The sequence below is a fragment of the Molossus molossus genome, unplaced genomic scaffold (genome assembly GCF_014108415.1).
Source record: "Molossus molossus isolate mMolMol1 unplaced genomic scaffold, mMolMol1.p scaffold_m16_p_14, whole genome shotgun sequence".
In the NCBI taxonomy this organism is placed as follows: domain Eukaryota; kingdom Metazoa; phylum Chordata; class Mammalia; order Chiroptera; family Molossidae; genus Molossus; species Molossus molossus.
Genome location: NW_023425349.1, coordinates 58,601,836 through 58,616,553, shown reverse-complemented (window position 1 = coordinate 58,616,553; position 14,718 = coordinate 58,601,836). Strand labels below are relative to the sequence as shown.

General features: G+C 40.2%; 1 protein-coding gene across 10 annotated transcripts in view; it reads right to left on the bottom strand.

Moving 5' to 3' along the window:
• The window catches only part of KDM4C (lysine demethylase 4C), a 444,842-nt gene that overhangs the window by 145,309 nt on the left and 284,815 nt on the right, over positions 1–14,718 (bottom strand). For 8 of the 10 annotated variants that reach the window (XR_004959513.1, XM_036261620.1, XM_036261622.1 and 5 more), the window contains 2 exons: positions 6,633–6,688; positions 4,375–4,483 (listed from right to left, as the gene is read on the bottom strand). Coding sequence is in view for 8 of the 10 variants with exons in the window: in XM_036261620.1 (XP_036117513.1) it covers positions 4,375–4,483; positions 6,633–6,688 (165 nt within the window). In the remaining 2 variants the exon portion in view is untranslated. Of the gene's footprint in view, positions 1–4,374; positions 4,484–6,069; positions 6,199–6,632; positions 6,689–14,718 lie in introns of those variants that run through there. The other 2 variants (XM_036261625.1, XR_004959514.1) reach the window with 2 other exon arrangements.

The window sequence follows — 14,718 nt, the reverse complement described above, 5'->3', positions numbered from 1 at the left end:
CCAAGGGAAAGCAGCTCTTTTCAGATGACTAAATGAAAAACCGAACTAAAAACTTGCCCTCTGGAATTCAGCACTCTGAATGCACAGAAAGCAGCACTTTCCCTGTCCTGCTGCTATCCCTTGGGCTAGAGCACCCCAGCATGCATCACTCACACACGTACCTGTGGGCAACTTGCTAAGAGGGTGATTTAAGGGCAAGGAGATGGGAAACTGGTACATCAGCACCACCTAGTGGGCACTGGAGAGAGGCTCAGAGCCCCCCTTGCTGCTGCTTCATGGATGAGCAATTTGTTCTACCTACATCAGGTCACACTAGTTTTCAATCCACAACTGACCAGACAGGTTCCAAGAACAGAACTCGCAGACAACAGGGCAAGTGCTGCATGGGTGTTCCATAGGCTCTCCTAAGTACTGCGAGGCTCCATGACCTAATCACATGTAGCCTGTGATACCAAAAAGGAAATCAATGCCTTGGTTTATAGCAGTGTGCACAGAGATGTGCGTGAATTTACCACCACAACCTTTTAAGTGGAAACTATAAAAAAACACAAACCATTTGGCATTGTCTGATCAAACCATCCAGCCATAATAATTTTAAGCCAGAAGCACAAATAATAAATAACAATTTGCTGCCTTTTATTTATTCCATAAATATTTACTCAATAACTACCATGTGCCTGTGTGTGTACATGCACACATCCATCACAGAATTTTAATCTTTATGAAACATGATTATTCTGCAAGGCTGTTAAATTTCTATAAGAACAGATAATGTTAAAATACTAAATCAGATTATATAATTAATCAAGTAGCAAATATGTACATATGTTGTTGAATTCTATTAGTTTATTAATAAATAAGAAGCTTGAATAATTTACAAAATAAACTCTAGGATGTTTTCAAAAGCAATAAAGATTTTTTGTTCTCTCTGTCTCCAGCGAACTTCTTTGTCAAGATATTCTCTGTCTAAAAATGAAAATATTCTCTGTGTGTGTACATCTTCACCACAAAGCAGTGGGTTCTCACGTGGGCGTGGCTGTGCCTCCCAGAGGATACCTGGCATTGCCTGTCTGTTCAAGGATGCTGCGATCTACCATGCACATGACAGTCACCTACAACAAAGAGGTATCTATCTTCTCTAAAAGGTCAAGAGTCAAAGTTGAGACAACCTGATCTCAACTATAAGATGCTAGAAGACAACAGCGATGACTATCTATCTATCTATCTATCTATTTATTTTTATCCTCACCCGAGGACATTTTTTAATCAGCTAGAGTGGGAGGGAGAGAGAGAGAAACATCGACGTGAAAGGGACACAACGAGTGGCTGCCACCCGCACGACCCAACCAGGTCCGGGGACAAACTGCAACCGAGGTACATGCCCTTAGTGGGAATCGAACCCGGGTCTCTCCAGACCACAGGCCGACGCTCTAACCGCTGAGCCAAACTGGCTAGGCAGCAGCAATGTCTTGTTAAAAAATATACACTAAGTATTTGGCAAGGTAAGGTAATAACTGTTTGGTGAAATAAGTTGACACTGACATCTAACTAATTCTAAAATCCCCCCCTCTATGTGACTAAGAATGTGGGTGGACAGTTTAGTGTCCAGAAAGGGTTGGCTCCAGCTCTAGAAAAAGACTGAAACTGACACTAGCAGACACACAAACATTCACTAGATAGACACAGTAAAATAATTTTCCTATATGTACATTGGCCTGGGTGAAATACCGCACAAAACTACTGCTCTGACCTCTGACTGGCCATGCACTCATTAGATTACTTAAAGTTCAAAAGAATGAGAATGTCGGGAAAGCACATGCTTGACTATAATAGGGCAGAGCATCCTATTCTCTGAAAAGGTGCACTCCACCCCACACACAAGTGGTCATTGTAAATTGTGTTATTCAAAGCCAGCCTATCTGAGTCTGATCCCCACAGGACACTGCGTAAGACCAGGGCCCCGACAGCACTGGGGCAGGTTCACCAGGGTGACGGGCTGTGGTGAGGATCCCTGGTAAAAAAAATTATCCAGACTTCCGGCCACTGCCCCCTTGCAAATAATTATGACACTTCTGAGTGATTTTTTTTCCCCCACAAAATGAAGTTTCTCCTTGAACTTTCCCATTTAAGGTAACCACTTTGACCATTTTGCTAATATATTAAGAAATTCTCTCTGCATATAAAATTACACTAGAAACAGGAAAAAAGTCTGATATATCGCCTGCTATTTTCACCCAAATAGTGTCATGGACATCTGTATGATCAGCTCAATAATAGACTTTAGGTGATCTTAAATTCACCCAAGGCATACTCTTGTAAAGGAACCAACTGTTTAAGGGTGGGGAGTATTTCATGAGGAATGTGAGGCGCACGCAGTCGCGGTGAGGCGCAGCACCGGGAAGAAGCTGGAGTGCTGCCCCTTTCCCGTGCATCACCACATGCCAGACGTCCAGGCCCAGCTTCCAGTGGCACCCACATGCCCGTGCTGCCCTCCCTGCCGTCTCCATAACGCCCCTCCGGGACTGGTGCGGACAGCAACACCTCATCAGGAAACACCATGGGCCACAGTAGCCAGGATAAAGGCCCAGCACCAAGAACAGTGACCACTCATTCTGAGGGGCACTGACCTGGGTAACGGATGTCATCTTTCAATGCAGTGTTTGAATTTTTGAAAATACATAGTACTTATAAATAAAAAAATCAAAATGTAAAATATTTGTTGGTATTGTCATATTAAATACTAAAAAATCTTTGACACGCGAACTTAACATGTATTAAATATGCTGCCTGATAGCAAATGTTTCAAATGTGTATTTATTTATTTATTTTTATCCTCACCCGAGGACATTTTTTCCATTTTTGTTGTTGTTGTTGTTGTTGTTCAGGTACAGTGGGAGGGAGGGAGGGAGGGAGGGAGGGAGGGAGGGAGGGAGGGAGGGAGAGACAGACATCGATGTGAAAGGGACACATCGAGTGGCTGCCACCCGCACGACCAACCAGGGCCAGGGACAAACTGCAACCGAGGTACGTGCCCACCTTAGCGGGAACCGAACCAGGGTCTCTCGGGACCACAGGCCGATGCTCTAACCACTGAGCAACCGGCCAGGGCTATCGTTTATTTCTTATTGGTGTTTCTTTAAATTGGTGGCCAAGGTATATGATTTCAAGCTTTCCTATGGAAGTCCAGGAGCCAAAGAATTGAACTTGAAAGGGACTTTCAAATGATCTATTCATATCCATCTCATTCACAAAACTTCCATCGCCACATACTGAGCATCCTAGTTAACCACTCACATTTGCTAAGCAGTCATCAGCTCGATAGTCATCAGCTGTTTTCTAGCAATGTGAAATCTTTGACAGAGCTACAATGAAAGTAATACTGTTCACTTTCCTTCTCTGAGGAAAAAAGACAATAGATTAGATTCTAAGAACTGGAGACAGAGGTCCAGAGATAGTTCGCTCAGTTCCCCGCTTGGGAAAAGACTGGTAACAACACAAGTTAACAGTCAGGCAGAATGTTACGGCTACAGTGCCTGACACATTCTATAGTGGAAGGACCTCAAGTTAAAAATAACAAGAACTGAAGACATTCTAGGATGTTAAGTCCATGTGTAAAATACACTCTAGTATTTTAAGGTCATGCAATTTAACTTCAGGAAAAATTCTCATTAAATATGAACTATAAGGGCCTAACCTAATACTCTTTTGGCTCACAATTTAACAGAACTCCAAGGTTACTTCAATGTTAAGGACATTAAAGTCCTATCTTTACAATAAAAAAAAAAAAATACCCTGGACAAAGAGAACCACTGGAAAGATTTTTATGAAAGTTTCAGAACAGGTCAGAAGATAATCAGTCAGAGAGTTTGGCAAATTAAATGACTTGTATCTTACTTGTAAGTGAGAAAATCCCTAGGTGATAGTAAAAGTCTTTGTATTTCTTCTCTGCATGTCTCTTCTTGGTGAAGAGATGATGAAATCAGGTTAGATGCATTTGGTAAGTCAAGACCAACCAAAGAGAGGCAAGACAGAGACAGGAAAACTAAACAATTTAAACAGAAATAGATAGCTCAGATCTGTTACAAACGAACCTCACCAGATAACCTATAGTTTGAAAATTCACAATGATCCAGAAAATGTAGTATTCCTTTGCCTTATTTTAAACTGAATTTGAGGAAGGTTATAAGCATATTATAATATGACAGGAGAGGAGTATGTACAGATAAGTAAATTTAGGCTAAAGGAAAGAAAAGGTAGAACAATAAAATGAAATTAAGAGAAAAATCACCTTGGGAATGTGTGTATTAATAAAAAATATTCAGAATTTGAAATTAATACTAATTTATGAGGTAAAAAATAAGCTTTGCCACTCACCAATTTTAATCTCTGTAAAGGTATTCTGCCTACATCTATCTGTGTCCTTTCTGGGACATTAGTGAATCGAACTTCTGGGACCGCGACGGCGCACATGACATGGGCCCACCTACAGAAAAGGAGACATTAAACATAAACAAAAGTTCCCTAAACTTATATACCTCGTGCTTCAACCAGGCGATGCAATTCTCACAGAGGAAAAACACACAGATAAGATGAAAGCCAAAAGCATGAATCCATCCCAAACAGACAACTCTGAATTTTAAATCTATTAGATAATACCTGGACGGATTCAGTAGCACACCTGCCCACCACTGTGACATGAAAAAAAGAGGTGAAGACCGAAGACTCAATCCCATCAATATATGTATAATTTTCTATGCTTGACCTGCGAGTACTGAAAGGCTTGCTGTTTCATTTGGTGCTAAAATATACAGGTATTTAATATACTTTAGCTAATTAATATGTGGTAGAAGATTAATTCAAATAATAAAAGTTATGAACTGGGCATAGCACATAATCTTTTTACGTAATACAAATGCCATAAAAGCAAATCAGAACAAATAGCAAGTTTTCCAAAAGAACTACTACTGATTAAGTCTTTAATTAAATTGTTTCTCATTGTAATCCTACTACAATCAAAGGAACTTAGAGATAAGAAGAAATGACATTTAGCTTGCTCCCTTGTTTCCTACTTAAAAATTAGTATCTCCTTTCAAATTTTTAATTACTCCAGAAAAAATAACAATGTCCCCACTAACACCATTTAGTTTTTCACAAATATTGTGCCCCAAACAAAAAGATTCTTGAGGTTTAAAAAGATCTTGAAAGAATTATCAAATCCACCAACCTATTTTTAAATCAAAGCATATTTATTTCACTCTAACAACACAAGATTCCATCCTGCCTTTGAAGATCACAGGAAGAGAGGGTGAGTGTCAACCCCATCAAGACATTCTTTCATATCTACATACATTCTATAATTCTATAGCAAACACTGTTCCTTTTTGTCCTAGCTCACGAGTAGGAAGAGAAGTTCTTATCACCTCTGTCTTTACAGGAGCCAGCTAAGCTGTCTCACAGTATGCATAGCTGTTCAACATCCTAGAACTAGTCAATACTTCTTAACAGTGCCAATCACACTAATGGTGAAAGATGAAGATCCAAAATTAAGCAAAATGGCAGTTTCTTAGACTAAACTTTACTCTTCCTAATAAGCAATCAGAAACATGTGCACATGCACATAAGTATGCAGACTCCATCGTTACGTTAAACCCGGGGTCCCAAGTCCAGGGCTGGTGGGACCACGCAGGATGTAAACAACTAGTATGTAGGTTAAATCACGGTAACCTGAGGAGCACATGTATATTTAGGGCAGATTCTCATCCCAACTTGCTATTGCCATATAGAGATGCACAATCATTTTTCAAAGACTGGATTATAACGTTAAAATCTCTTAACTTTTAAAATTTGGATCAAATGTATAAAATGTGTATCAGTCAAATAAAACAGATCTTGGGGCTAAACCTGGCCCTCAAGTGCCAGCTTAAAACCTCTGCCTCAACCATGCCTACGTGTTTCTATTTCCAAAGGATCCTACAAATGCTTTGGCCCCATTTTAAATATTAAATTCAGGTCACAAAAATAAATTCACACAAAAATACATTTCAACAAATGCCATAGAAACCAGATTACCTTTCTTTTATGTTCACTTACAACTTCCTTTAAAAACTCTTCATATTCTCCAATTGTCCCCTTTAAATCTTAAAATTGATGTTTCTCTCTGTGTTTCTATTGTAGTACACACAATTTCTTGTTAATTTGCTGGTGTTAAAAATAAATGGTTTTGCTTTAATGTTATGACCATGATTGATTTTATTTATCTAAAGATAACAGATTTCACTGTTTTCAGGCATACTGTTTTTAATAAACTAAAAGAATCCATCCTAGTAAATGCCAGAATTCCAGTGGCACCTAGAATGATATGGGCTGCCTTCATTTAAAAGACTCTGTTAGTAAAAAGGTGTTACTCTTCATGGTATCAAAGGTATAGAACAGAAGCAAGACTTAGAATACCTTTGTCCAGCAGAGGGAATGTGGGGTCAGTAATGATCTCTGCACACAAGCCCAACCTCAGCTCTGGACAGCACAAGCCTTGGAACAATGTGTTCAATAATAACAGGTAAAGTGAACTGCCACCCAAGGCTCAACCATTCTAGACAGGAGAAAACGAAATTCAACACGAGCATACTACTTACTTATCGTCCTTAGTTTCCTTAAGAGCACCCCCTCTCAAATTGCAGAGACAGCACTCCTAGGGGAGAAAAAAAACACACACACATACAATTATCAAACCTATATAATAAAAGTCCTTACTATTTAACAAAATATTCCCATAAATTCTAATGTTTTATTTTAAAATTAAAACCATCAGGAATGTTATGAAGGCCTATCTCTGAACTGTTCAAAAAGGGAAGAGAAAAAGAGAGGTAGGAAGGTGAGGGTATATACCCAAAAATGTTCTCAGTACAATATCTCCTAGAGGAAACCGCCACTATCCTGGCATCACGCACAAGGCCATCTGTGGAGGAAAGCTGTGGTATAGGGAACTTGGTACCTGGAGAGGTATGAACTACGATTCTAGAACAGATACTACGACTTGGTTCACTTGTGATCTGGGAATCCACTCATGTCACGATGGCTACAAAAACAGAGAACTGGCATACTTCATTCCAACATAAGGAGAAGCAGGAAGCACTTTGTAAAAGATAGAGTAATGGTAGAGTAATGAACAGGGCCTACGACAGAAATTATAGTGTTTAAAACGTGTGAAAGAGATGTCTGCTAAAGGAAGCTGAGTCAACTAGAGATCATAAAATTATCATTTGGGTCTTTCTGTGGGCAAATGGTATTAGAAGATTGTTCTGATAAACCCAGGCTATCCAGCCCCAGAGGACAGTGCCATAAAAGTTTTCCTTTATCCTCCCCACATAAGTTTATATTTTTGGCACTTTTATGTGTCTTAGATTGACAAGGACTTTTTCACTTCAAGATGATTCCCTTTAATACAAATACAGACTTTACTCATCATTTCTCACTATAATCCTAGATAAAGGATCCATGAGAAAGAAAATAGGGTCAAAAAGCAATGCAATGCATTTTGTTGACCTAGAATGTTTTATTAAAAATTTAAGTAACTTTTTAAATGTTCAACTTCAAGTTTGCCCTCCCAATTTATTGCATTAATAGAATTTTTAAAAATAGTTATAGGCTTTGGGAGATGAGCCCACGATGAAGTGTGCAGATGATGTTTTATTGAGTTGTATACTTGAAATCTGTATGGTTTTCAATGTCACCAAAATTCAATTTAAAAAATAGTTGCAGGCTATTTTGTGTTTTTTTGTTGTTGTTCCCTCTAAGCTGTATATATAAAATTTCTTATCTGTTCTCCAAGGTGATCTCCCGTACGTAATTTTGAGAGATTTGCCTAGCTTCACAAGGACTCTCTAATGCATCAACTATTAATAATGGAGTGTCAGACTCCATAGCTTTTATTTTTCTGAGGAAAACAATAACAAACAACTGAAGAGAATCAATATGTCTATATAACTCTTAATAGACAGCAAAAAAAGCAAACAACCAGAGACATTCAATGGTTTTGTGTGTCTAGAACATCTCTGCACATCTATTTAAAATTTCCTGGGTCATTATCAATGACTCAGAGTAGCAAAAACTGCTTTGTGTATATACATTTGAATCCATAATAAACCCAGCTCAAGATGAGAACTCAATGGAGAATTTCTCTATCAACATCACAAAGCCTTCAAAATAACTTGTTTTGATGCAGCACACAGTGAAAGGAATATCTCAAAATCCAAATACTAAAAATGAGAATTGCAGTAATTCAAGTTACTTAATAATATCCAAATTATTCAATAATAATTTCATATAACATTACTAATTTTAAATATTTTTTCAGTAATTTAAGACACTTTCTAAGGGGGGGGGGGTGAAAATGAAAACAAAACACGAGGTCAAAACTATATATAAAAAGATATCAGCAACCAAGTGGGAAAGCAGCAAAGGAGAGTTGTGGACTGTGAGGAGCTCAGGCACTAAGAGAATTAGACGTCTGATTAATGAAACTACTAGTGAGAAGATGCCTAAAGGGACAATCAGCAGAGTTAAATAACAGCAAAGCAGCACGGAAGCTGCTTTAAAGCACCTGATTAGGACCATAAAAGGTACACATGTTGATAGCACTACTACAACAGGAGGAAAAGTCCCCTAATGTAGAATATGTAGACTGAAGATTTTAAGTGCAGTAGAGAAGACTCCCACCTACCACAATATGAACCTCGTTCTTTCTAGGATCACCAGTAACCTCCATGTCACAAAATCTAACAGATAATTCCAAGTCCTTGGTTTGCCTGACCTCTCAGCAGCATACAACATTGTTGATCATGTCTGAAACAGCTTTTCCCTGTGGTTTCTATGGCCCAACACTCTCCTCATTGTCCTCCATCTCTAGTTGATCTCGGCTTCCTTCAACAGGCATCTTTTCATGCTCCTTAGACACTATAATTTCTGTCATAGGTCCTATTCAATTTTCTATCCAAATAGGCTTCCTGGGCATCTGATAAACCCTTGCTTCTCAAAAGGCCAATGACTCAAACACATATCTCCTGAGATGTCCGACTGGCAGCTCCAATGGCATCTCAAACACATAAAACACATGTATAAACCTGAACTCACGTCTTCTTTCCAAGCCAGTACACTCGCACTGTTCCTAACAGTGGTATCAACTGTTACATCAACCATCCATTCTAGTTCAAGCTAGAAGACATCATTTTCTTCTCATCTTAGATCCAATCAATCAAGCTCTGTCAATCACACCTCCAAATCCACCCCTCTCTCCATTATCACTGCTGCCATCTTAGTTGATATCACCAGCATCCTTCACCAGACCTAACCTACTACAACAGCTGCCCCAGAGTCAATGTGGAACCAACTACAGTGGGTTCTAATGCTTCTCAGCACTTCATGGAGGCTAGAAGGGCCAGAATAATCAGGTCTTAACCTTGTCCCCCCTCACTTTGTACTACTCCCCATGCTTAGACACCCAAGAACTTCTGATGAGGTTCACACTGCCTCCAAACAAATTAGACACATTGTGCTCCATTTTTCATTAATTAAATTGAACAAATCCTTGACATCTCAACCTAAGTGCTGATTTCTCAGAGAAGGCTCTCCTAATCCCTGGCTCAGTTAATTCTCCCTCGTTACTCATTAACTATTTGTTGAATTCTTTCTGCTGTCCTGACTATAATATAAGCTCAATGAGTGCCGTGACAGTGTGTCAGGTTACTCTTTCTCTATTATGATACCCAATAAAGAGTATGCCTTCCATGTAAACTTGTTAAATAAATGAGAAAATATGGCAAAATAAGGCAGACAAGAAACTTTGAAAATTATCAAAAGATAAAAAAAATTGCAAAGACCATGTTCACACACTAGGACACAGGAATGGGGGAGCTCAAGGCTCCAATGCCTTAACATGGAGTTCAGAAACAATGATTTGATATGCAGTTATTTTGCCATGATTTACTTAAGAAACCATATGTCTTAGTAATGTACAAAAAAAATCATGGGCAGCTGTGTGGGGATCACAGTGCAGACCCACTGCTGGTGGCAGCACACACACATCCCCATGGCCCAAATCTTTGCAAGTCTTGCTTGTTTTCTGCATTTCACCAGGTTCCTGTCTGTTCACATATCCATAGTCTCTTCTAGATGATGTGATTCTGATTCACGGAAGATGGATTTTGGGTTGATTTCTTGTTCTCTTTGGTTTCTGTAACAGCCTCACCATTTAAAATGTAAAATATTTCTGGACTTTAAATTTTGCACTTAAATATTAGACAAAATGTCACAGTTTCCCCAAATTCTGACTGGTATTTGTTAAAATAAATTTGTAATATTCTAAAACAAACTAAAAACACTCATGGCAAGGTAAGGATATTTATATGATTTACATGATATATTATATCATGGTTTCTGTTCAATTCACTCAATAAAAAGTAAAAAAGAAAAAAGTCTTGTCCAGTTAATGTCTTTTTTTTTTTTTAAATCACCATCCCTCATATGGGTCAAACTAGCTGATCTGGTAGAAAACACAAAGATGTCAACCTGTCAACTCATTCATTTGTAAATAAATTTAAAGTAATTGCCTATGCTCATAGCCCAGTAGAAGGCAGTATCAGATAGAACAATTTAAAACCTTTCCTTTTATTGTTTAAATAGTACTTTATTGTCAGAGAACAAAATTGATAATTCCAAAACTTAATAGGTTAACCCTTACCTGAAAAACAGCCTGAGTTTTCTCAATAATCTGTACAATGTCTGATACACGTAAAGGTTGGCACCTACCAAATATTCTAATTGTACCAGTTTATTGCTCATCTTTAAAATTCAGTGAAAGAACTGAATAAGAATTGATTCAGGACAACTGATTCATTAAATTGGTTATTAATAATAAAAATGTTTCTATTAAAATAGAGACTATATTAAAGGTCTAATTCATTCCATGCAACAATCATCATATACTTGACCTCCTTTCCTTAACATGAACTTATTAAGCAATTAATATCTCACTTCACAGATGAGGAAACTAAGATTCAAGAGATTAAGTAATGTGCCTAAAATCATCCAATCTAGGGCTCATCAAACTTTTTTTGTAGATGGCCAGATATTTACTAACTTAGGCTTTACACAACTAGAGTGGTTGCAAATAATCAACTCTGCCATTGTAGGAAAATATGTAAACAAATGGGTGGGATTGTATTTCAATAATAATGTTATTTACAAAAATAGTCAGTGAACTGGATTTGACCCATAGGCTACAGTTTTCCAAGCCCTAACCAACCAGCAAAGGTAGCAATTGGGATTCAAGTTCAGCTCTGCCTGACCACATGTCCAGGCTCTTTTTCCCCAGGATCCCCCGCCTCCAGGTACAAGGCAAAGCACAAGATACCAAAGTAAAGTGCCAAATAAATGAAAGACAGTGCCTGCCCTAGAAAGCTCACAACTGAGAAGGGAGAAGACCTGTGGGTACTTAATTACACTGGAGCTAACCAATCCCTGTTAACTTTGCCAGAACCCTTATTTGCATGGAGGACCAAAATTGGAACCACACTTGTAAATTTCACCTCTATAAAATTCTGCCTTCCTTTGTTCTCTTTGGAGCATAGTTTAGGTCAGCTACTTGAATCTGCAACTCCCAGGTTGTAACCTTTTTGGTCAAATAAATGCTTCATGTTCTTTATTACAGCCTGAACCTCTTCTTTGGTTAACGCAGGGAACAAAATATGGATCTGTCAATAATAATTCTCTTGGGGTACAAAAATTAAGAAACAGAACTGGGGAAAGAGGAAAACTCCCCCGGAACCCAAAATCCAAGCAGCCAGGCTCTAAAACAAGGACAGGTCTTCCATGGTTCTAGAAGCTGCAACTCGGCTGTGAAAAGCAGACAGACGCTGGAATCTCCACAGGGCTCAGAGAACAGACGCTGCTAAATGGAAAGCCCTAACCCCACCCTCAAAACATCTGAAACCAGAGTAGATGGAATCAAACTAGAGCTGCAACAAAGCTGACGCAGATCAAATACAAATCAGACTGACTTCACTCCTACGCTACGTATCTGATAGAAGAGGTGAGCCTTTACTAGAAACAGTAATATTAATTTCATTTGCTACAGATAAAATGTCCAGCAAACACACACACAAATACAAGATACTCTAAAAAGCAAGACGTGATTTATAATCAAAAAAGGAAATAATAAAATCTGATGCAAACATGAACAAGATATTAGACTTATCAGATGGAGAATTATTACTGCTCCATATTTTGGCGAGTTTCCTTTGCATTTATCTACATTTGAGGTTTGCTAGGCATCTTGAATTTGTGGGTTGATGTATTTTATCAGTTCTGGCATGTTCTGAACCATTCTCTCTCTCTTTTTTTAAATTTAACTTTATTGTTGAAAGTATTACAGATGTCCCATTTTTCTCCCATTGGCCCCCTCCTCTCCACTCCCTCCCCCTCCAGCCTTCACTGCACTATTGTCTGTGTCAAATATTTCTTCTCGCCCATTCTCTCTTTTCTCTCCTTCTTGGACAGCAATTGTACATAAATTGAATAGATTGTTACTTTCCCTTATATCTCGGTTCATTCTTATATGTTCAAAATGCTAAAGGACATAATGAAAAAGATAGACAACCTATATAAAGAGATAGAAAATCTTTAGCAAAGTCATAAAAACTATTTAGACAACAAATTAAGAATGGTAGAAATGAAAAATATAACATCAGGAGGGGAGGTCACTGCTTGGTGTAGTGAGATTACTGTTCTTATAAGGAAGTGGTCACTCGCTATTCTTGTCGGAGATGCTCAGGGTAGGGAACTCAGGCAGTAACCTCACTTCCTTATAATAGAGCCCAACAGAACTTGGAATCCTGGTAACCAGGCAGCCACATTCTATAACAGCCCCTACCCAGCTCACTTGGATAGAGACATTGGAGAGCACACCATGTTCTCCTGCTGTTTGCCCATGTCTTGAGGCTATGGCTTCAAAAGTGTCAGTGGTAAGAGTATGTTCCGCTGCAGGCACTGGGTACAGACTCAGCCCAGACGTCTGTGGCCCTTTCATAGATGAACCCAGAGATAACTCAGGGAGGCCCAGGGTGGTTTTTTCAAACCAAGCCACCTCTCTGATCCCATCTGACCAGCCTTATGTCCCTCACTGTGTGTGTGTGTGTGTGTGTGTGTGTGTGTGTGTGTGTGTGTGTAAGAGGATTCATGTGGGGAGGGCCTGCCCTGAGGAGAAACAGGCTGAGGAGGGGTCAAAAGTCTGGTGGGTCTGTCATGTTCACACCCCAGGTCAACACTGATTGGGTAGACATGGAATGTGGGTGGTGCCCTCTGCCCAAGGTTTATCCCAAGCCCTCAAGTTGCATCTCCTGGGTGGAAGTATTTGCAGACACAGAGCTGGGCCTGTCAGGGAACAAAGAGTCCAGTGGGCAGAAGCAGCAGCCACTAGAGCTGGGCAGGGCTTGAAGTCTCTGTACCAGCTGCCGGTCACTGTCATTACAGAGCTCAATTCAGGACATGGAGAAGCAGTGGCTGATTGACGAAGACCCTCGCCCCATCTCTATCATTGAGGGGCCAGTGAGCCACACCACCAACAGCCAGAGCAGGCCCAAAGTGAGTGTGGTCACTTGGGTGTCTGGGGAGCCAGGCTCAAGGATAGCTGGAGAGGGACTACTCTCCCAAAGCCGCCCAGACTTCACAGGATTCCAACCCCAAAGTATCCCAGGCTCAACACCTCCAACCTGAGCACAGTGCCTCTCTTAAAAGAACTGGCCAGATTACCTTGAACCCAAAGGTGGTGGAGGTGCATGCGAGGTTATGAGGAGGGGTCAGTGTCAGACACACAGGGAGCACCCCTAGAGGATGGCCAGGAGCAAAGACCGGTCTCAGACCACCCATCTGCTGGACTGCTGATGGGGTGGGGAGGACATCCTGTGGTGGGTCCTGTGCTGTGGCTGTGTTCTGTCTTTGGGGGTCACATGGAAATGCAGGCACGTGGGTGACCTTCTCTCTCTCTCAACTCCAGCACCAGCCCAGGAGGCAGCACGGGCTCCTGCTTGAACACCTGTTGTCCACCTAGAGAAACCCGATGCAGGGGCAGATGGGGAGTGGTGTCCACTTCTAGCAGTTGTGCCCCCTCCAGCAGCAAGACTCCAGCTGCAACTCTGGAGTGGGGACCAGCCTGTGCAGCATCTCCTGACCTGGCTGAGACCCCACCACCCCTGCCTGAAGGACCCTCCCCCAAACCTGCCCTGGTTCCTGTCACAGAGGAGAAGCTGCCTGTGGAAAATGCGTCAGGCCAGCTCTAGAGCCGCTGGCTAGGATGGCTAGCCCTCTCCCACACGTAGAATTTGTTTCACACCCCTTCTTTGACCTCTTTCTTTTATTCACTTTCATTGTTACGTTTTGCTTTTCTCCATGGCATGACTCGGTTTTTTATTTATTTTTCTTCTTTGGGTGTTTTGGAGGGTTTTTGCTTTTATCATTTTCTTTTTTCTGTTTTAGCTTTCATTTTTCCACAGTGTAATTCACATTGATTAGGAAAAGGCCCCTCCTCTGGGAGAACAATGTCAGGACCTGTCAAAGTTCCACGGGTGCACACCTGTGCCTGGTAGAACCCAAACTAGGAGGTTACCCCACAGAAAGTCTTGCACAATTTTCCAAGATGTATTTTTGAGACTACCCATCAGAGAGCAC